Genomic DNA, 23,401 nt, shown 5'->3' with positions numbered 1-23,401 from the left:
TAAGGAATTAATAAGGAAAGCATGCCTCCTAAAATACTCAGCTCACTGTAAATCTTCAGTTGAAAGATTTCTAAGCCAGTTTATTGACCAAGAAAATGGGTTTCATGATTTTATTATGGACATACTTTGGTTAAAAAAAAAAAAATCCTTTCACTTAACTTGATCGTCTAACTCAGGTTTAAGTGATTTTGTTATATCCCAAAATTAAATCTACTCAGTTCAGTTCAGTCTCTCAGTTGTATCCAACTCTTTGCAACCCCATGGACTGCAGCATGCAAAGCGTCCCTGTCCATCACCAACTCCCAGAGTTTACTCAAACTCATGTCCATTGAGTCAATGATGCCATCCAACCACCTCATCCTCTGTCGGCACCTTCTCTTCCCGCCTTCAATCTTTCCCAGCATCAGGGTCTTTTCATATGAGTCAGTTCTTTGTATCAGGTGGCCAAAGTATTGGGAGTTTCAGTTTCAACATCAGTCCCTCCAATGAATATTCAGGACTGATTTCCTTTAGGATGGACTGGTTGGCTCTCCTTGCAGTCCAAGAGACTCTCAAGGGTCTTTTCCAACACCACAGTTCAAAAGCATCAATTCTTTGGCACTCTTTCTTTATAGTCCAACTATCATATCCATATGTGACTATTGGAAAAACCATAGCCTCAACTAGATGGACCTCTGTTGGCAAAGTAATGTCTCTGCCTTTTAATATGCTGTCTAGGTTGATCATAACTTCTCTCCCTTCTCCCAAGGAGTAAGCGTCTTTTAATCTCATGGCTGCAGTCACCATCTGCAGTGATTTTGGAGCCCCCAAAATAGTTTACTACCACTAAACTGTAATGCTTTGGTTACCAACAAGGATGATATTCAAAAAAAGACTTAATCAAGCCAGAAAATCATTAGGAAAAGAGGATTCCACAACTATTTTGTTCAATGGCAACAGCACTAGACTACAACTTTCCAAAAGGGTCCACTGTGAAGGGGACAATATTCATTTGCATGTAAAAGGTTCAGTATATTTATTAAATAATGCAATATATAAAATGTCTAGCACAGTACCTAATATAGTCAGTATTTGTCATCTTTTCCTATTCCTTTACCAAACTATTTGTGAAATTATACTAACATTGCATATGAGGAGACATCTCAATTTGAAGAAAAACTAATAAATTTTCACTTTTCTGAGGTTGCTTGAATTTCATTCTTTCATTCAACAAATATTAATTGAGCACCTGCTGTATGCTAAGAGTTTCAGGAATTCGGACTATAACAGTCAACCAAAACAAATAAAGGTTCCTCTGCTCATGCGACTTACATTCTAGCAGTTGTAAAGAGAAAAAATTTAAAACAAATACAATAAATATATAGCATATTTAGAAGATTATAAATATTAGAGAAAAATTAAAAGTAGAGCAGGGTAAATGGGCATCCAAAAATCTAAAGAGTGATAGGAAAGGCAGGCTGCAATATTAAATGGAGGCAGTAGATCAAAGCAGGCCTCACTGGGAAGGTGATATTTCAGCTGCCTTGAAGATGAGAAAGTTAACCAAAAGACATACGGCAGGAGTAACAGCTACGGCAAAGTCTCGAACTGCACCACTTCTAGAGTAACAAAGAAACACCAACAAGGTTAATGTGGACGGAGGAACAGGATCTTATCCTGCGCAGTCTTCAAGGGCACTATAAGGACTGTGACTAAGAACGGAAGCCACTGCAGAGCTTTTGAGTAGGAAAATGATGCTTTTCTCATCAAGCCTTTCACAGTCTAATGAAAATATAAATACAAATTACTTACTTCATCTAGATTCTTAAAACGTTCTCTCATTGGAGTTTCCAGCTCTTGTTGTATTTGGGCTCGTAACAATTCCAACTTTTGTGGAGTTAATACCTAATACGTAGAGAAATAAAAACAATTCTAAATACAAAATCACAAATATTAAATTCGGGAATTAGACAAATTTTGAAGCCTCTCTCCTAATCATAACAGTGAAATTCAACTAACATAAATGCTGCAATATACTTAACTTTACAGTAATCATTATATAAGCAGAACCATCACTTGAAACAACAAAACTCAATTTCAAGCTCTCAGAGATTAACAGACTAACACACAGAGTCAAACTTCATAAAGATTACACAAATTTACCAGGAAGTATGTCTCTCCCCATAATTAGTTCAAAATCTCAAGTGAAAAATAATATACACATATAAATACCTAAAAACAGGCAATACAGGTTTACCAGACAAGTAAAGATGAACAAAAACGATATTTAGTATAGAAAAAATGGTACATCAAAGGAATGGGAAAACTAAACCTTAGGTAGAACACAAAACCAAAGAATGGATAAAATATTAACAAAATCCCATTAAATGAGGTAAAGACAATCACTGATTATTATTGCTACTATTAGGAAAAACTATGTCGGCAGCTAAGATTATCATGTTGGATACAGTGGCCAAGTCTTTTTCAAGAGCAAGCAAAATAAATTATAATAATTTGGTATACCACAGGACATCCTGCAGACTTATTTTCAATCAGATAAAGCTGACATTTACTGTTTCAGCAAAATTAATTTAGGCTCCTCCCTTTTATACTCTTACAGAACTCATATTTCAATAAGTAAGTATACATGTAAACTTCTTAAAAAAACACAGTCTTTAGTCACCATGTGCTCCCGAAAACTCCACTACTGCCCAGTGCATAGGAAACAATTATTTCTTGAATGGATTAATGAATACGGTTGTGGAAAAAAAAAAACAAAACCTAGTTTGTATTTACATTAATCCCTGAAAACTAAGACTAATGTTCACTGATTTATTCATCAATACTCCAAATATTTCAAAAACTTTACTGAATGAATGCCTACTACATAAAAGCATCATATAACACACTCTAATCCACATAACATACTGTTTTAAAATTCTTACAAGCATTCATTTTAATTGCCACAACAATCCAGAATATATTGAGTAGCTACATTATCACATCCCTTTTTATCAAAACACACAGAGTCAAACTTCATAAAGATTACAAAAACTCCAGAAAGTATATCTCTCCCCCCAAAAAGCTCAAATTTCAAGGGAAAAATAATTTATACATACAAATACCTAAAAATAGGCAATATAGTTTTAATGGACAAGTAAAGACAAATGAAAAAGATATTTAGTATACAAAGAATGGCATATCAAAGGAATGGGAAAACTAAAACTTAGGCAGAACACAAAATCAAAGAATAGATAAAATATTAGATTCCCTGGGGAGAAAAATGATCCTCAAAGGTGGCCTAAAGGCATTTTAGGTAGAACCACACTAAGCACTACAGGAAATTCAGAATCCTGGGACCCTGCGTCAATACTGGCAGTAATCTCCAGACTCTGTAAGAACCAAGACCATGCTGAAACATTTTGTTAAACACCACCCAGGTGAGGTGCATCCCAGCTGGAAACAAAAGGGAAAGGGTAGCCACAGAGTAGAAGGTTCCTGAATACCAAGTTCATACTCTTATAACTTAGTACTTATTTAAAATTTTTTCTTTTTACTTAAAATGAGTAAACATAATTACATAAATAAAAGAACTCAAACAAAATAGGAAAAATCTGTATTTTTCTCACTTCAGTCATCTAGCTTCCCTCTTAGAAAGCAACCAGTGTCAGTAACTTCTGTAGGCTTCTTCAGGCAGTCTATAGACGCATAAGCACATATACTACTTTAAACTTTTACATAAAGAAAGGCATACCATTCACATTTTTCTGCACCTTCTTTATTCATTGAAGGTTTTTGAGCTTAAGATTGGCATCCCCATATGTACGTTTTAGGAAGAAGAAACATGGATCAAAAGTGCTGGTAGGAGAAAACTGGTGGCTATAGGAAGGAGAAGCAGTGAATGGGGCTAGAGAAACCAAAGAGAAAGTTCCTGTTACAATATGCTTTATGATGTCAAGAGACTAATAATTGAGTCCAAAGTGCGAGGGAATTGTTTCAGTCAGTTCAGTCACTCAGTCGTGTCAGACTCTATGTGACCCAACGGACTGCAGCATGCCAGGCCTCCCTGTCCGTCATCAACTCCAGGAGTTTGCTCAAACTCATCCATTGAGTCGGTGATGCCATCCAATCAACTTATCCTCTGTTGTCCCCTTCTCCTCCTGCCTTCAACCTTTCCCAGCATCAGGGACTTTTCCAATGAGTCAGTTCTTCGCATCAGGTGGCCAAAGTATTGGAGTTTCAGCTTCAGCATAAGTCTTTCCAATGAATATTCAGGACTGATTTCCTTTAGGATGGACTGGTTGGACCTCCTTGCAATCCAAGCGACTCTCAAGAGTCTTCTCCAACACCAGAGTTCAAAAGCATCAATTCTTTGGCACTCAGCTTTCTTTATAGTCCAACTCTCATACCCATGCATGACTACTGGAAAAACCACAGCTTTGACTAGATGGACCTTTGTTGTCAAAGTGATGTCTCTGCTTTATAATATGCTGCTCAGGTTGGTCATAACTTTTCTTCCAAGGAGCAAGCGCCTTTTTAAATTTCATGGCTGCAGTCACCATCTGCAGTGATTGTGGAGCCCCAGAAAATAAAGTTTCTCACTATGTCCGCATCTACTTGCCATGAAGTGATGGAACCAGATGCCATGATCTTCATTTTCTGAATTTTGAGTTTTAAGCCAACTCTTTCACTCTCCTCTTTCACTTTCATCAAGAGGCTCTTTAGTTCTTCTTTGCTTTCTGCCATAAGGGTAGTATCATTTGCATATCTGAGATAACTGATATTTCTCCCAGCAATCTTGATTCCAGCTTGTGCTTCATCCAGTCCAGTGTTTCTCATGATGTACTCTGCATATAAGTTAAATAAGCAGGGCCACAATATACAGCCTTGACTCCTTTCACGATTTGGAACCAGTCTGTTATTCCATGTCCACTTTTAACGGTTGCTTCTTGACCTGCATACAGATTTCACAAGAGGCAGGTCAGGTGGTCTGGTATTCCCATCTCTTGAAGAATTTTCCACAGTTTATTGTGATCCACACAGTCAAAGGCTTTGGCATAGTCAATAAAGCAGAAGTAGATGTTTTTCTGGAACTCTCTTGCTTTCGATGATCCAATGGATGCTGGAAATTTGATCTCTGGTTCCTTTGCCTTTCCTAAATCCAGCTTGAACATCTGGAAGTTCACGGTTCACGTATTGCTGAAGCCTGGCTTGGAGAATTTTGAGCATTACTTAACTAGTGTGTGAGATGAGTGCAGCTGTGCAGTAGTTTGAGCATTCTTTGGCATTGCCTTTCTTTGGGATTGGAATGAAAACTGATCTTTTCCAGTCCTGTGGCCACTCCTGAGTTTTCCAAATTTGCTGCTATATTGAGTGCAGCACTTTTACAGCATCATCTTTTAAGATTTGAAATAGCTCAAATGAAATTCCATCACTTCCACTAGCCTTGTTCACAGTGATGCTTCCTAAGGCCTGCTTGACTTCACATTCCAGGATGTCTGGCTCTAGGTGAGTGATCACACCATCGTGGTGATCTGGCTCATGAAGGTCTTTTTTATACAGTTCTTTTGTGTATTCTTGCCACCTCTTCTTAATACCTTTTGCTTCTGTTAGGTCCATACCACTTCTGTCCTTTATTGTGCCCATCTTTGCCTAAAATGTTCCCTTGGTATCTCTAATTGTCTTGAGAGATCTCTAGTCTTTCCCATTCTTTTGTTTTCTTCTATTTCTTTGCATTGGTCACTGAGGAAGGCTTTCTTCTCTCTCCTTGCTGTTCCTTGGGACTCTGCATTCAAATGGATATATCTTTCCTTTTCTCCTTTGCCTTTCGCTTCTTTTCTTTTCACAGCTATTTGTAAGGTCTCCTCAGACAACCATTTTGCCTTTTTGCATTTCTTTTTCTTGGGAATGGTCTTGATCCCTGTCTCCTGTACAGTGTCATGAACCTCCATCCATAGTTCTCAGGCCCTCTGTCTATCAGATCTAATCCCTTGAATCTATTTGTCACTTCCACTGTATAATAGTAAGGGATCTGATTTAGGTCATACTCGAATGGTCTAGTGGTTTTCCCTATGTTCTTCAATTTAAGTCTGAATTTGGCAATAGGGAGTTCATGATCTGAGCCACAGTCAGCTCCCAGTCTTGTTTTTGCTGACTGTATAGAGCTTCTCCACTTCGGCTGCGAAGAATATAATCAATCTGATTTCAGTATTGACCATCTGGTGATGTCCATGTGTAGAGTCTTCTCTTGTGTTGTTGGAAATTAGCCTTTGCCCTGCTTCATTCTATACCCCAAGGCCAAATTTGCCTGTTAATCCAGGTATCTCCTGACTTCCTACTTTTACATTCCAGTCCCCTATAATGAAAAGGACATCTTTTTTGGGGTATTAGTTGTAGAATGTCTTGTAGGTCTTCATAGAACCGTTCAACTTCAGCTTCTTCAGCATTACTGGTCTGGGGCACAGATTTGGATTACTGTGATACTGAATGGTTTGCCTTGGAAACGAACAGAGATCATTCTGTCGTTTTTGAGGCTGCATCCAAGTACTGCATTGTGGACTCTTTTGTTAACTATGATGACTACTCCATTTCTTCTAAGGGATTCTTGCCCACAGTCATAGATATAATGGTTATCTGAGTTAAACCCACCCATTCGAGTCCATTTTAGTTCACTGAGTCCTAAAACATCGACCTTTACTCTTGCCATCTCCTGTTTAACCACTTCCAATTTGCTTTGATTCATGGACCTAACATTCCAGGTTCCTATGCAATACTGCCCTTTACAGCATTGGAGCTTGCTTCCATCACCAGTCACATCCACAACTGGGTGTTGTTTTTGCCTTGACTCTATCTCTTCGTTCTTTCTGGAGTTATTTCTCCACTGATCTCCAGTAGCATAATGGACATCTATTGACCTGGGGAGTTCATCTTTCAGTGTCCTATCTTTTTGCCTTTTCAAACTGTTCATGGGGTTCTCAAGGCAAGAATACTGAAGCAGTTTGCCATTCCCTTCTTCAGTGGACCACATTTTGTCAGAACTCCCCACCATGTCCTGTCCGTCTTGGATGGGTGTCCCTAAACGGCATGGCTCATAGTTTCCGTGAGTTAGACAAGGCCGTGGTCTGTGTGATCAGATTGGTTAGTTTTTTGTGGTTGTGGTTTTCAGTCTGTCTGCCCTCTGATGGAGAAGGATAAGAGGCTTAGGGAAACTTCCTGATGGGAGAGACTGACTGAGGGGGAAACTGGGTCTTATTCTGATAGGCGGGGCCATGCTCAGTATATCTTTAATCCAATTTTCTATTGATGGGTGGAACTGTGTTCTCTCCCTGTTATTTATCTGGGGCCAAACTATGGTGGAGGTAATGAAGATAATGGCGACCTCCTTCAAAAGGTCCCATGCATGCACTGCTACACTCAGTGCCCCAACCCTGTAGCAGGCTGCTGCTGACCCACACCTCTGCCAGAGACTCCTGGACACTCACAGGTAAGTCTGGGTCAGTCTCTTGTGGGGTCACTGCTCCTTTCTCCTGGGTCCTGGTACACATAAGGTTCTGTTTGTGCTCTCCAAGAGTCTGTTTTCCCAATCCTCTGTAGTTCTGGAGGCTCTATGGTAGGGTTAATGGCGACCTCCTTCAAGGGGGCTTATGCCATACCCAGGTCTGGTGCACCCAGAGCCCCTGCCCCTGCAGCAGTCCACTGCTGACCTGAACCTCTGCAGGAGACACTCAAACACAGTTCTGTCTCAGTCTCTGTGGAGTCTCTGGGTCCTGGGGTCTGTCTGAGCCCTCTGAACATCTCTGGAAGGTATGGGGTTTGTTTCTAAATGCAATTTCGCCCCTCCTAACATCTTGCTGTCGGAAAAGGCAACGGCAACCCACTCCAGTACTCTTGCCTGGAAAATCCCATGGACGGAGAAGCCTGATAGGCTGCAGTTCATGGGGTCGCGAAGAGTTGGGCACGACTGAGTGACTTCTTTCGCTTTACACTTTCATGCATTGGAGAAGGAAATGGCAACCCACTCCAGTGTTCTTGCCTGGAGAATCCCAGGGACAGAGGAGCCTAGTGGGCTGCCGTCTATAGGGTCGCACAGAGTCAGACACAACTGAAGCAACTTAGCAGCAACAGTAGCAGCAGCAACATCTTGCTGTAGGGCTGGGCAAAAAGGTCATTCAGGTTTTTCTGTAAGCTGTAACAGAAAAACTCAAATGAACTTTTTGGCCAGCCCAATAATTTAAAAAGAATATGTAAATTTTATTTGGATCCTTTTTCAAACAAACCAACTTTAAAAACAACAAGAAAGCAAAACTGTGAGAATATTAGGAATATCTTAAAGAAAACATAATATTAAAAGGTTCTAAGAAATAAGTACTTTTAGGTATGGAAACAGTATTGTGGCTACGCCTCTGAGGAACTGCTCAGCTATGTAACAGAGATATGTACTAACATATCTAGGGTTGAGATGATATGATTAGGTTCAAAATAATTCAGGGGGGTTGAGAGAGAGAGGAAAAATGTTAGAAGACAAGACAACACTGGCTCCGAGACGGTAATTACAGATGCTTACATCTGTAATTGGTGATGGGTACATGGGGATGCATCATCCCACTCTCTATATTTTTGTAGTTGCTTCAGATTTCTATAATTAAAAGTTAATTAAAATGAAAGTCCTTTCACTTCCAGCAGATGCAATAGAGACCAACTTTACTCCCTTGTCTGAAACAAATAAAACACTGAACAAAAATCAAACAATGGTTTTCAAGATGCTGGACATGACAAAGCAACAAATATCCCTAAGAGAGAAAACACAGAAGCTGAGCTTTGCTAAAAGCTTCCAGGCTGTGACAAAGGAAGGTCTGATGAACCCCAACTTAAGGAGACAGAACCAAGGCTCCAGGGAGACTAGTGTAGCTAGAGTCAAAGACTGAGTAACAGAGAAGAGGGTAGCAGGGAAAGAAAATGATGGCGCTCTGCAAAATGACCCTCTCGACTCATTCAGTATTGATCAGGACATGCATGTAAGGAAAATACCGAAGGTCAGGAAGAAATCCACCTGAAAGGATTAGAAGAATGAGTACTCAGAGCTCATGTAGCGGTCCCTTTCCCAGAAGCCACACTTAAAACCTCATTTCACAGAGATATGAGTAGAGTACTCAGAAGAGTCTCAGCAGTGAGAAGTAATTAGCACTAAACACTAAACTTCTCTCACCTAACAAATCTTAAGGGCAAGACCCAGAATGACAAAACTGTTTCCAAAGAACTGTGTCCCAAAACAAAGATCAAGAATATTTACCAGAATACAAAAATATCCAACATTCAACAAAATAAAATTCATAATGTCTAGAAACCAATAAATATTTACCAGGCAAAAAGACCTAAGAATAAATTTTACCAAGGAGGTGAAAAACCTGTACACTGAAAACTGTAAGGCACAGATGAGAAAAACTGAAGATACTAAAAAATGGAAAGATATTACATGCTCATGGATTGAAATAGTAGTTAAAATATGCATACTACCCAATCTACAGATTCAGTGCAACCCTTACAAAATTCTAATGGCAGATTTCACAGAACTACATTAATTGTTAAGTTTGAAGGGAACCATGAAAGACTCTAAATAGCCAAAACAACCTTGAGAAATAAGAACAAAGCCAGAGGTATCATATTCTCTGGTTTCAAACTATACTACAAAGCTATAGTAATTAAAACAGTATGGTACTCGCACAAAAATAGATATATGAGTCAACGGAACAGAACATAGAGAGCTCAGAAATAAACCCATGTATATATGGATAATTAACTTATAACAAAAGAAGAAAGAAACACAATGGAGAAAAGATAGTCTCTTTAATAAACAATACTGGGAAAACTAGACTGCCACATGCAACAGAATAAAATCAGACCACTATCTTATACCATACACAAATTAACTCAAAATAGTTTAAAGATGTGAATTCAAGACTGGAAACAACATACAAGTGGCCAACAGGTACATGTAAGATACTTAACATCACTAATTATCAGGAAAATGCAAGCAAAAACCACAATGAGATATCATCTCATACCTGTAAGTAATGGTGATTATCAAAAGAACAACAAATAATGAGCGTCGGTGAGAATGTGGAGCAGAGACTCTGTTAAACTATTAGTGAGAATGTAAACTCGTGCAGCAATTATGGAAAACAGCAGAGAGGTTTCTTTAAAAAATTAAAAACAATTCCACTTCTGGGTATTTATCTAAAGAAAAAGCACTAATTCAAAAAGACATATGAACTTTTATGTTCACTGCAACATTATTTACAATAGCCAAAATATGCAGACAACCTAAGTGTCTACTGATGGATATAAGGATAAAGAGAACATGAGATACACATACACACACATACACACACACGTATACACACACACACACACACACACACACACACACACACAATGCTTCTCAGCCATAAAGAATGAAATCCTGCCATTTATAACATGGTTGGACCTTGAGGGTATGATGCTAAGTGAAGTAAGTTAGACAAAGAGAGACAAACACCATATGATTTGATTCATATGTGGAATCGAAACACAAACACAGGCACATACCAATGGATAAACAAAACAAAAACTAAGAGAGTCAAAGAACAGATTACTAGTTACCAGAAAAGAAGGGTGTTGGGAGATGGGTGACTTGGACGAAGGGCATCAACTGTATGGTTATGAATGGTAACTAGACTTGTGGGGGGTAATAACTTTGTACTACAAACAGATGTTGAACCATAATGCTGTATATGTGGAACTTAAATACAAATAAAAAATATTTTTTAATTTATCAGACATGTAAAGAAGCCTGAAAAAAATACTAGGTTGGTGCAATAGTAATTGTGGTTTTGGATCTCAAATTTTAAATCAGTATAACAAGGCACAAACACATCTTTATTAATCAAAATAGGAACCATTACAATCAACATACTTTTGCCAACAAGAAATACATTTATTCTTGCAGCAAAAAAAAAATCAGTGCTTCAGGATTCGATGAACTCTTGGAAAGCATTTTCTGTGTCCTGCTGGTTGTGGAAGCATTTTCCCTGCAAAAATTTGTCAAGATGCTCAAAGAAGTGGTAGTCAGTTGGCAAGAGCTCAGGTGAATCTAGTATAGATGAGGGAAGATTTAGTAGCCCAGTTTGTTCACCTTTTGAAGCACTGCTTGTACAACATGTGACTGGGCACTGTCACGGAGAAGAGCTGGGCCCTTTCTGTTGACCAATGTTGGCTGCAGGTACCGCAGTTTTTGGTGCATCTCAACAACTTGCTCAGCATACTTCTCAGATGTAATGGTTTTGCTGGGAAAAAAGAAAGCTGTAGTGAATCAGACCAGCAGCAGACCACTAAACAGTGACCATGACCCTTTTCTTGGTGCAAGTTTGGCTTTGGAAAGGACTTTAGAGCTTTTTCTCAGTCCAACTGCTGAGCTGGTTGTCACCAACTGTTGTATACAATCCAGTTTTCATTGCACGTCACAATCTGATCAAGAAATAGTTCATTGCTGTGTAGAACAAGAGACGATGACACTTCAAGACAATTTTTTTTGATTTGCGGTCAGCTCATGAGGCATCCACTTTACCAAGCTTTTTCACCTTTCCAATCTGCTTCAAATGCCAAACGACCAAAGAATGCTCGACGCTAAGTTCTCGGGCAACTTCTCATGTAGTTGTAAGAGGATCAGCTTGGATGATTCTCTCATCTGGCTGTTGGTCAACTTCCAATGGCCAACCACTACTCTCCTTATCTGCAAGAGGCTAATTATCTTTGCAAAACTTCTTGAATCACTGCTTCACTGCATGTTCATTAGCAGTTCCTGGGCCAAATGTGTTGTTGATGTTGTGAGCTGTCTCCACTGCTTATGACCCATTTTGAACTTGAATAAGAAAATGACTGGAATTTGTTTTTGTCTAACATTATTTCCATAGTCTAAAATACATATAAAATAAATAGCAAGCAATAATTCATTAAAATAAACATTAAGCAAGAAATGCACAATAATGTATAACATAACCACATTTAAGAATGTACTCCAATATCAAACAGCAAATTTAACAATGCAAAACCGCGATTACTTTTGCACCAATCTAATAATACCTACAATAGGAAAAGAAAGCCAATCAAAAACAACCCCGAGTGATAGAGATCTTAACATTAGCAAAGACATTAAAATAGTTATTATAACTGAATTCCACATAAAGTTACAATAAAGAATAAACATGTCAAGGAAAACATGAAAAAGATGAAAATTGGACTTCAGGATAAAAACTGCAATTTCTGGGATACAAAATGCACTATGAAATTACTAGCAGATTAGACACTGCAGCAAAAAAGATCAGAGAACTTGAAAGACATGAAAACAGAAACTATCCAAAATGAAACAGAGAGACAAGAAAGATGAAAGATAAAGACATCAGTAATTATGGGAGAACTTTAGGAAAAGGCCTAAAAGCAGTTCACAAAGGAAATCAAATAGGAGGCAGAAAAAAATATTTTGAAAAGCAGTATCTAAAATTTTTCTGAATTTGATGAAAACTATAAACTCACAGACCCAAGAAGCTCAATAAACCTTGGAACCAGAAATATGAAGAAATGTCCAATGGGAAGTCAACCAAATTACTGAAAACCAGCAATAAAGAAAAACATTTTAAACAGAACAAAGATAAAAATGACAACAAATGTCTTAGGTGACACTTAAGTGAAAAGACAGAAGAGCAACATGTTAAAGTATTAAAGGAAAAAACTGTCAACCCAGAATTCAAAACTCAACAGAAGTATCTTTAAACACTATTTCTTTTATATATATAAAAGTTGAGGACTTCCCTGGTGGTGCAATGCATACGAACCTGCTTGCCAAGGCAAGCGACATGGGTTCGAGTCCTGTTCCAGGAAGATTCCACATGCCTTGGAGCAACTAAGCCCATGCATTACAAATACTGAGCCTGAGGTCTAGAGCCCGCAGGCCACAACTACTGTGCCCCACGTGCCCAAAGCCTGTGCTCCACAACAAGAGAAGCCACCAAAATGAGAAGCTACCACAATGAGAAGTCCAAGCACTGAGACCAAAAGTCACCCCTGCTCTATGCAAACAGACAAAGCCTGCACCAAGCAATGAAAAGTCACTGCAGTAAAATAAATAAATAATAAAACCTGAGAAAATTCTCACCAGTATTTCTGCATTATATGAAATTTTTAAGTCCTTAAGATGTCAAAAACAACACCCAGTTGTGCATGTGACTGGTGATGGAAATAAAGTTCAATGCTGTAAAGAGCAATACTGAATAGGAACCTGGAATGTTAGGTCCATGAATCAAGGCAAACTGGAAGTGGTCAAAGAGGAGATGGAAAGAGTGAACATCAACATTTTAGGACTCAGTGAACTACAATGGACTGGAATGGGTGAATTTAACTCAGATGCCCGTTGTATCTACTACTGTGGGCAAGAATCCCTTAGAAGAAATGGAGTAGTCATCATAGTTAACAAAAGAGTCCAAAATGCAGTACTTGGATACAATCTCAAAAACGACAAAATGATCTGTTCGTTTCCAAGGCAAACCGTTCAATATCACGGTAATCCAAGTTTATGCCCTGATCAGTAATGCTGAAAAAGCTGAAGTTAAACCATTCGATGAAGACGTTCAAGATGTTCTACAACGAATACCCAAAAGAAGATGTCCTTTTCACTATAGGGGACTAGAATGCAAAAGTAGGAAGTCAGGAGATACCAGGCAAATTTGGCCTTGGGGTACAGAATGAAGCAGGGCAAAGGCTAATAGAGTTTTGCCAAGAGAACGCACTGGTCATAGCAAACACCTTTTTCCAACAACACCAAGAGAAGACTCGACACATGGATGTCACCAGATGGTCAATACCGAAATCAGATTGATTATATTCTTCGCAGCCAAAGTGGAGAAGCTCTATACAGTCAGCAAAACCAAGACTGGGAGCTGACTGTGGTTCAAATCATGAACTCCATATTGCCAAATTCAGACTTAAATTGAAGAATATAGGGAAAACCATTAGACCATTCGAGTATGACCTAAATAAAATCCCTTACAATTATACAGTGGAAGTGACAAACAGATTCAAGGGATTAGATCTGATAGGCAGAGGGCCTGAGAACTATAGACGGAGGTTCGTGACACTGTACAGGAGACAGGGATCAAGATGATTCCCAAGAAAAAGAAATGCAAAAAGGCAAAATGGTTGTCTGAGGAGACCTTACAAATAGCTGTGAAAAGAAAAGAAGTGAAAGGCAAAGGAGAAAAGGAAAGATATACCCATTTGAATGCAGAGTCCCAAGGAACAGCAAGGAGAGAGAAGAAAGCCTTCCTCAGTGACCAGTGCAAAGAAATAGAGGAAAACAAAAGAATGGGAAAGACTAGAGGTCTCTCAAGACAATTAGAGATACCAAGGGAACATTTCATGCAAAGATGGGCTCAATAAAGGACAGTAATGGTATGGACCTAACAGAAGCAAAAAGTATTAAGAAGAGGTGACAAGAATACACAGAAGAACTGTACAAAAAAGACCTTCATGAGCCAGATCACCACGATGGTGTGATCACTCACCTAGAGCCAGACATCCTGGAATGTGAAGTCAAGCGGGCCTTAGGAAGCATCACTGCAAACAAAGCTAGTGGAGGTGATGGAATTCCAGTGGAGCTATTTCAAATCCTGAAAGATGATGCTGTGAAAGTGCTGCACTCAATATGCCAGCAAATTTGGAAAACTCAGGAGTGGCCACAGGACTGGAAAAGATCAGTTTTCATTCCAATCCCAAAGAAAGGCAATGCCAAAGAATGCTCAAACTACTGCACAGCTGCACTCATCTCACACACTAGTTAAGTAATGCTCAAAATTCTCCAAGCCAGGCTTCAACAGTACATGAACCATGAACTTCCAGATGTTCAAGCTGGATTTAGGAAAGGCAGAGGAACCAGAGATCAAATTTCCAGCATTCGTTGGATCATCGAAAAAGCAAGAGAGTTCCAGAAAAGCACATACTTTTGCTTTTATGCCAAAGCCTCTGACTGTGTGGATCACAACAAACTGAAAAATTCTTCAAGAGATGGGAACACCAGACCACCTGATCTGCCTCCTGAGAAACTTGTATGTAGTTCAAGAAGCAACAGTTAGAACAAGACATGGAACAACAGACTGTTTCCAAATAGGGAAAGGAGTACATCAAGACTGTGTATTGTTGCCCTTATTTAACTTATACACAGAGTACATCTTGCAAAATGCTGGGCTGGATGAAGCACAAACTGGAATCAAGATTGCTGGGAGAAATATCAATTAGTTCAGATATGTAGATGACACCACCCTTAGAGCAGAAAGCGAAGTGGAACTAAAGATCCTTTTGATAAAAGTCAAAGAGGAGAGTGAAAAAGCTGGCTTAAAACTCAATGTTCAACAAACTAAGATCATGGCATCTGGTCCCATCACTTCATGGTGAATAGATGGGGGGAAAATGGAAACCTTGAGAGAGACTTTATTTTCCTGGGCTCCACAATCACTGCAGATGGTGACTGCAGCTATGAAATTAGAAGACGCTTGCTCCTTGGAAGAAAAGTTATGAATAACCTAGACAGCGTATTAAAAAGCAGAGACATTACTTTGCCGACAAAGGCCCATCTTGTCAAAGCTATGGTTTTTCCAGTAGTCATGCACGGATGTGAGAGATGGACAATAAAGAAGGCTGAGCACTGAAGACTTGATGCTTTTGTACTGTGGTGTTGGAGAAGACTCTTGGGAGTCCCCTGGACTGCTAGGAGATCAAACCAGTCAATACTAAAAGAAATCAACTTGAATATTCATTGGAGGGACTGATGCTAAGGCTGAAGCTCCAATACTTTGGCCACCTGATACGAAGAGCGAACTCACTGGAAAAGATCCTGATGCTGGGAAAGATTGAAGTTTGTGAGGAGAAAGGGATGACAGAGGATGAGATGGTTGGTTGGCATCACTGACTCAAGGGACTTGAGTTTGAACAAGCTCCAGCAGATGGTGAATGACAAGGAAGCCTGGCATGCTGCAGTCCATGGCACAGCAAAGGGTTGGACATAACTGAGCAGCTACACAATAACACCACCCATCAGATTTCAAATTAGTAGGTATTAGTTGTGATATTTTCCTGCAATCACTCAATAGCACCAACTGTTTATTTCTGCTTATCTAGTGCTTGTTACAGTAAGGTTTTATTAATATTGGGGGCATGGGTTGATAAGAGTCAAAAGCCATCTTTCAAGTAACGCAATACAGTATGCCAGTGTCATCAAATTCATGGGTTCCTTTGACAGCACTGTTTGTTGTTCAATATTTTCTTGAAATCTTCCATTGTCGGGAAAACCACCACTTTAGCCTCCACAATGCTTACTGTTTCATTCCTTGGTGTAGTATTTAGATTTAAAACCCTCAGAAACATGAGTTGAAAAGGGAAATAAAACTTGAACCTTTACAATTGCTAGATTAATTTGTTTTGCAAAGATTGAGTGCTACATGAATGCAATCTGTGGGCACTAAACCAAAGGTATTCAAATTACTGTTTTCAGACATTGAAAATGTAATTATTCTGTTTCTTGAAAGTAACATATAGACATGCTTATTTGTAACAAGCACATACAAAATAGCCTAAAATGACTGGATTAGCTATATTACTATCAGATAGAATAGACTTCAAGACAAAGATTATTACTAAAGATAAAAAGAATATTTTTATAACCCCAAAAGGGTCATTTCATCAGGAAGGTGATGACCTTCAGCAAATAGTTAGATTTTTATGCCTTCATTTTCATGTGATAAAGATTTTAGAAAAGGCAGAGGAACCAGAGATCAAATTGCCAATATCCGCTGGATCATGGAAAAAGCAAGAGGGTTCCAGAAAAATATATATTTCTGCTTTATTGACTATGCCAAAGCCTTTGACTGTGTGGATCACAATAAACTGTGGAAAATTCTGAAAGAGATGGGAATACCAGACCACCTGACCTGCCTCTTGAGAAACCTGTATGCAGGTCAGGAAGCAACAGTTAGAACTGGACATGGAACAACAGACTGGTTCCAAATAGGAAAAGGAGTACGTCAAGGCCGTATATTGTCACCCTGCTTATTTAACTTATATGCAGAGTACATCATGAGAAACGCTGGGCTGGAGGAAGCACAAGCTGGAATCAAGATTGCCAGGAGAAATATCAATAACCTCAGATATGCAGATGACACCACCCTTATGGCAGAAAGTGAAGAGGAACTCAAAAGCCTCTTGATGAAAGTGAAAGTGGAGAGTGAAAAAGGTGGCTTAAAGCTCGACATTCAGAAAACAAGATCATGGCATCTGGTCCCATCACTTCATGGGAAACAGATGGGGAAACAGTGGAAACAGTGTCAGACTTTATTTTTTTGGGCTCCAAAATCACTGCAGATGGTGACTGCAGCCATGAAATTAAAAGACGCTTACTCCTTAGAAGGAAAGTTATGACCAACCTAGATAGCATATTCAAAAGCAAAGACGTTACTTTGCCAACAAAGGTCCGTCTAGTCAAGGCTATGGTTTTTCCAGTGGTCATGTATGGATGTGAGAGTTGGACTCTGAAGAAAGCTGGGCGCTGAAGAATTGATGCTTTTGAACTGTGGTGTTGGAGAAGACTCTTGAGAGTCCCTTGGACTGCAAGGAGATCCAACCAGTCCATCCTAAAGGAGATCGGTCCTGGGTATTCTTTGGAAGGACTGATGCTAAAGCTGAAACTCCAATACTCTGGCCACCTCATGAGAAGAGCTGACTCATTGGAAAAGACCCTGATGCTGGGAGGGATTGGAGGCAGGAGGAGAAGGGGATGACAGAGGATGAGATGGCTGGATGGCATCACCGACTCGATGGACGTGAGTTTGAGTGAACTCTGGGAGTTGGCAATGGACAGGCAGGCCTGGCATGCTGCGATTCATGGGGTCGCAAAGAGTCCGACAGGATTGAGTGACTGAACTGAACTGAGGGACTGAACTGAACTGAAAGGGCATAAACATTGTTTTCTAACAGGGATTGTTCTGAGGACTGATGAGATAAAAACAACCTGTATATTTTTAGTATACTGTCTGGCACATAGTAGATACTCATAAATGACAGCAATTTTTATTCTGTTTGAAAACAGAGTCCATGAGGGCAGGAATTGTTTTTAGTGTTTCTGTAGTGCTTAAGATGGTGCCTAGGAAGCATTTTTTATATGAATGACATGAATAAATAAATGAGCAAGTCAGAATTGTTCTATTCATGTATGTTGCACTTGTTGTTTCATAGGTACTGAGAGAGACAGAGCCTTAGTATTTTAGAGTTGATAGTCTAGTTCTCTTTCATATCTGCTGAGTTGAGTTGTGTCCTCTCAAAAGATAAGTTTTAATTCCCAGTACCTCAGAATGTGAGCTTATTTGGAAATAAGGAGTTTTGCAGAAGAAAAGGTAATACTGAAGTATGATGGCCCATTAATCAAATATGACTGATGTCCTTATAAGACTAGGGTAGACAGAAACACGTGGGTGGGGAGTGGGGTGGGGCAGAGAGAATGTCCCATGATGACAGAAGTAGCGGTTGAAGTCCTGCAAGCTGCCAGGCAATGCCAAGGATTGTCAGCACATCAACAGAAGCTAGGATAGTATTTTTCCTCCAGTTTCCAGAGGAAACATGGCCTAGCTGACAACTTGATTTTGGACTTCTGGCCCAGAACTGTGAGGCACTAAATTTCAAAGCAGAATTCCTATTTCAAACATCTATGACACAGGGCTCTTCATTCTGTGCTTCACTGCTCTCAGTGTTAGAGAACCTAGTGAACTTGTAAAGTGACCCACTTCCATTTAGGGATTGGAGTATGTTAAGCATTTTCTTTCATATTGAAATGAAATTATCCTCCTTATAGCCTTCCTGTTGTTTCTTGCAGTGTTCCTTGCCTATGAGTATGTGATAAGTCGCTTCCTTCGTGTCCAACTCTTTGCAACTCTATGAACTGTAACCCACCAGGCCCCCCTGACCAGTGGATTCTCCAGGCAGGAATACTGGAGTTGGTTGCCACGCCCTCCTCCACTGGATCTTCCCAAACCAAGGATTGAACATGCATCTCTTACGTCTCCTGGATTGGCAGGCAGGTTCTTTACCACCAGCACCACCTATGTTCCTTGAAGTGAAGTGAAGCGAAGCTGCTCACTTGTGTCTGACTCTTTGAGACCCCATGGACTGTAGCCCACCAGGCTCCTCCATCCATAGCATTTTCTAGGCAAGAGTATCGGAGTGGGTTGCCATTTACACAAAAAAACTCTAGGTATTTCTCCACATGATAACTTCCCAAATGTTTGCTGATAAATAAAATTTATGGTAAAGTTTCTGTTTTTCAAGATAAACATATCTGGTTTCTGTGTGATATTTACCTGGCAAAAATAACTGAAAGAAACATCTATACATAAATACAATATTGAAGCAATTTAGCTATTTGCTTAATGGGTATTTGCAATCTGTACAAATTGTGAGTTGAGTCAAGGTAAGTAAATTCAACAAAGTAAAATCACCAAGAACTTCAGTGAAGGTTTTATGAAAGATGATTATTTTAAAAATACACATGTATTATATTGTCTACTTGCAAAATGCATTTTCTGATTTAAGATTTATTATCTCTTTGGCTTTCATAGAAAAACAATATAAAAGACATTCATTTAAAGAATATTCTGCATCACTTGTGTAGTGGTAGTCATTGGGGATGAAAATAGTGCCTAGTTCATAGGATAATTTTAAAGGTACAGTGAGTCAATGCATAGCAATTGTTCATACAGCGCTTTGATGTCATGAGTGGTTAGAGGAAGTTAGCTAATACATTGTTATTATATAACATATTAACACGGAGAAGGCAATGGCACCCCACTCCAGTACTCCTGCCTGGAAAATCCCATGGATGGAGGAGCCTGGTGGGCTGCAGTCCATGGGGTTGCTAAGGGTAGGACATGACTGGATGACTTCACTTTCACTTTTCACTTTCATGCATTGGAGAAGGAAATGGCAACCCACTCCAGTGTTCTTGCCTGGAGAATCCCAGGGACGGGGGAGCCTGGTGGGCTGCCGTCTATGGGGTCGCACAGAGTCAGACACAACTGAAGCGACTTGGCAGCAGCAGCAGCAACATGTTAACAAAACCTTTTCTTAAAAAATGGGAGTCATTTTATGTATTTCTGATAATTACCAAACATATATATGCTTTCTTTGTGCCTGGTAATGCAAACTGTGTAATCCATATTATTTGGCTGCTACGAAGTTCAGTGCAAAATTTATTACTCAGTTTGTCATTAATTTCTTAAGAATCTCTGGTACACCGATATTTGCCCCATTAAATCAGAGCATTCTTTGAAAAAACTGGTCTGTATAGTATTATAATATTTGATAGGACAAATGTTGGAGTGTTGAAGATTTGTTTTTATAGATTTAATGTAGGTAATGAAACATAGATGGTTATATGATGAAGCATTCTTTTAGGTTTGTTTTGAGACAAGTAGTAGCAGTAATTCCATTAAAAATCTAACACAGCATAATTTCCTCCTAATTTGGCATCAGTTTAACCCTCTAATTCTGTCTTTGGTGTATGTCGGCTTTGAGAAAGAGGGAGAAGGAAGGAAGATAGTTGTTTTTTTTTTTTTAATGTGTCTGCTTGTTAATAAGTTGCTTATGAAGTAGTCTTTAACCACAGTTAGAGACCTCACAAGACCGATTTCAGTGTTGTTTTTTCCTTTGTGGAGACCTATTTTTCCATCAGTATCATTTTCCTGCCATCTTTAGTTCAGTTCCTCAGTTCTGTCCAACTCTTTGTGACCCCATGGACTGCAGCATGCCAAACCTCCTGTCCTACACCAACTCCCAGAGCTTACTCAAATTCATGTCCATCAAGTCGGTGATTGCATCCAACCATCTCATCCTTTGTCATCCCCTTCTCCTGCACTCAATCCTTCCCAGCATCAGGGTCTTTTCCAGTGAGTCAGTTCTTTGCACCAGGGGGCCAAAGTATTGGAGTTTCAGCTTCAGCATCAGTCCATCCAATGAACACCCAGGACTGATCTCCTTTAGGATGGACTGGTTGGATCTTCTTGCAGTCCAAGGGACTCTCAAGAGTCTTCCCCAACACCACAATTCAAAAGCATCAATTCTTCGGTGCTCAGCTTTCTTTATGGTTCAACTCTCACATCCATACATGACTACTGGAAAAACCATAGCCTTGACTAGACGGACCTTTGTTGACAAAGTAATGTCTCTGCTATTTAATTTGCTGTCTATGTTACTCATAACTTTTCTTCCAAGGAGCAAGCGTCTTTCAATTTCATGGCTGCAATCACCATCTGCAGTGATTTTGGAGCCCAAAATAATGTCTGCCACTGTTTCTCCATCTATTTTCCATGAAGTGACAGGACTGGATGCCATGATCTTTGTTTTCTGAATGTTGAGCTTTAAGCCAACTTTTTCACTCTCCACTTTCACTTTCATCAAGAGGCTCTTTAGTTCCTCTTCACTTTCTGCCATAAGGGTGGTGTCATCTGCGTATCTGAGGTTATTGAGATTTTACCCAGCAATCCTGATTCCAGCTTGTGCTTCATCCAGCCTAGTGTTTCTCATGATGTACTCTGCATAGAAGTTAAATAAGCAGGGTGACAATACACAGCCTTGAGGTACACCTTTTCCTATTTGGAACCAGTCTGTTGTTCCATGTCCAGTTCTAACTGTTGCTTCCTGACCTGTATACAGATTTCACAAGAGGCAGGTCAGGAGGTCTGGTATTCCCATCTCTTGAAGAATTTTCCACAGTTTATTGTGATCCACACAGTCAAAGGCTTTGGCATAGCCAATAAAGTAGAAATAGATGTTTTTCTGGAATTCTCTTGCTTTTTCTATGATCCAGCGGATGTTGGCAATTTGATCTATGGTTCCTCTGCCTTTTCTACATCCAGCTTGAACATCAGGAAGTTCACGGTTCACGTATTGCTGAAGCCTGGCTTGGAAAATTTTGAGCATTACTTTGCTAGCACATGAGACTTCTCTCACTGCTGTGTTTTCCAAATCTGCTGACACATTGAGTGCAGCACTTTCACAGCATCATCTTTTAGGATTTGAAACAGCTCAACTGGAATTCCATCACCGCCACTAGCTTTGTTCATAGTGATGCTTCCTAAGGCCCACTTGACTTCACTTTCCAGAATGTCTGGCTCTAGGTCAGTGATCACACTATCGTGATTATCTGGGTCATGAAGATCTTTTTTGTACAGTTCTTCTGTGTATTCTTGCCACCTCTTCTTAGTATCTTCTGCTTCTGTTAGGTCCATACCATTTCTGTCCTTTATTGAGCCCATCTTTGCATGAAATGTTCCCTTGGGATCTCTAATTTTCTTGAAGAGATCTCTAGTCTTTCCCATTCTATTGTTTTCCTCTATTTCTTTGCATTGATCACTGAGGAAGGCTTTCTTATCTCTCCATGCTATTCTTTGGAACTCTGCATTCAAATGAGTATATCTTTCCTTTTCTCCTTTGCTTTACAGTTGCTGTACAATGTCACAAACTTCTGTCCATAGTTCTTCAGGCACTCTATCAGATCTAACCCCTTGAATCTGCGTGTTACTTCCATTTGCATAATCCTAAGGGATCTGATTTAGGTCATACCTGAATAGTCTAATGGTTTTCCCTACTTTCTTCAATTTAAGTCTGAATTTGGCAATAAGGAGTTCATGATCTGAGCCACAGTCAGCTTCCGGTCTTGTTTTTGCTAACTGTATAGAACTTCTCCATCTTTGGCTACAAAGAATATAATCAATCTGATTTCAGTATTGACCATTTGGTGATGTCCATGTGTAGAGTTGTCTCTTGTGTTATTGGAAGAAGGTGTTTGCTATGACCAGTGCATTCTCTTGGCAAAGCTCTTGTTAGCCTTTGCCCTGCTTCATTCTGTACTCCAAGGCCAAACTTACCTGTTACTCCAGGTATCTCTTGACTTCCTACTTTTGCATTCCTGTCCCCTAAGATGGAATGGACATCTTTTCTTGTCTAAGTAACAAGCATGAGATAAGCAGAAATAAACAGCTAGTGCTACTGAGCGATTACAGTAAGATAACGCAACTAATACCTACTAATTTAAAATCTGACAGGTAGCTTTGCTCTACTTTTTGAGCAAATAGAAAATGAATAGTGTAAAAAAACGTCAAAAGAAACTGTAGTTAGTACTTTACTATCAACTATCTGTTACTTGAGCAACTCCACAGAAATTCAGAAAATCTTCATTTTTAAAGTATGTTTAATTGTGAATTTTTATCAATTCAGACTGGCCTTTCCTCCAATTATTCTGAAGAGTAAGATATTATTCAAATCAGAACAGAAAATATAATTAAAATTTACATAAAAT

At 39.4% G+C, this 23,401-nt stretch overlaps 1 protein-coding gene across 5 annotated transcripts in view; it reads right to left on the bottom strand.

Moving 5' to 3' along the window:
* CEP83 (centrosomal protein 83) overlaps positions 1-23,401 on the bottom strand; it is a 136,338-nt gene that overhangs the window by 54,242 nt on the left and 58,695 nt on the right. For all 5 annotated transcript variants that reach the window (XM_055585404.1, XM_055585393.1, XM_055585382.1 and 2 more), the window contains one exon: positions 1,792-1,884. In XM_055585404.1, the coding sequence (XP_055441379.1) occupies positions 1,792-1,884 (93 nt within the window). The remainder of the gene's footprint in view (positions 1-1,791; positions 1,885-23,401) is intronic.

This window comes from Bubalus kerabau, chromosome 1, assembly GCF_029407905.1.
Source record: "Bubalus kerabau isolate K-KA32 ecotype Philippines breed swamp buffalo chromosome 1, PCC_UOA_SB_1v2, whole genome shotgun sequence".
NCBI lineage: Eukaryota > Metazoa > Chordata > Mammalia > Artiodactyla > Bovidae > Bubalus > Bubalus kerabau.
This window is presented reverse-complemented; position numbering and strand designations above follow the sequence as displayed.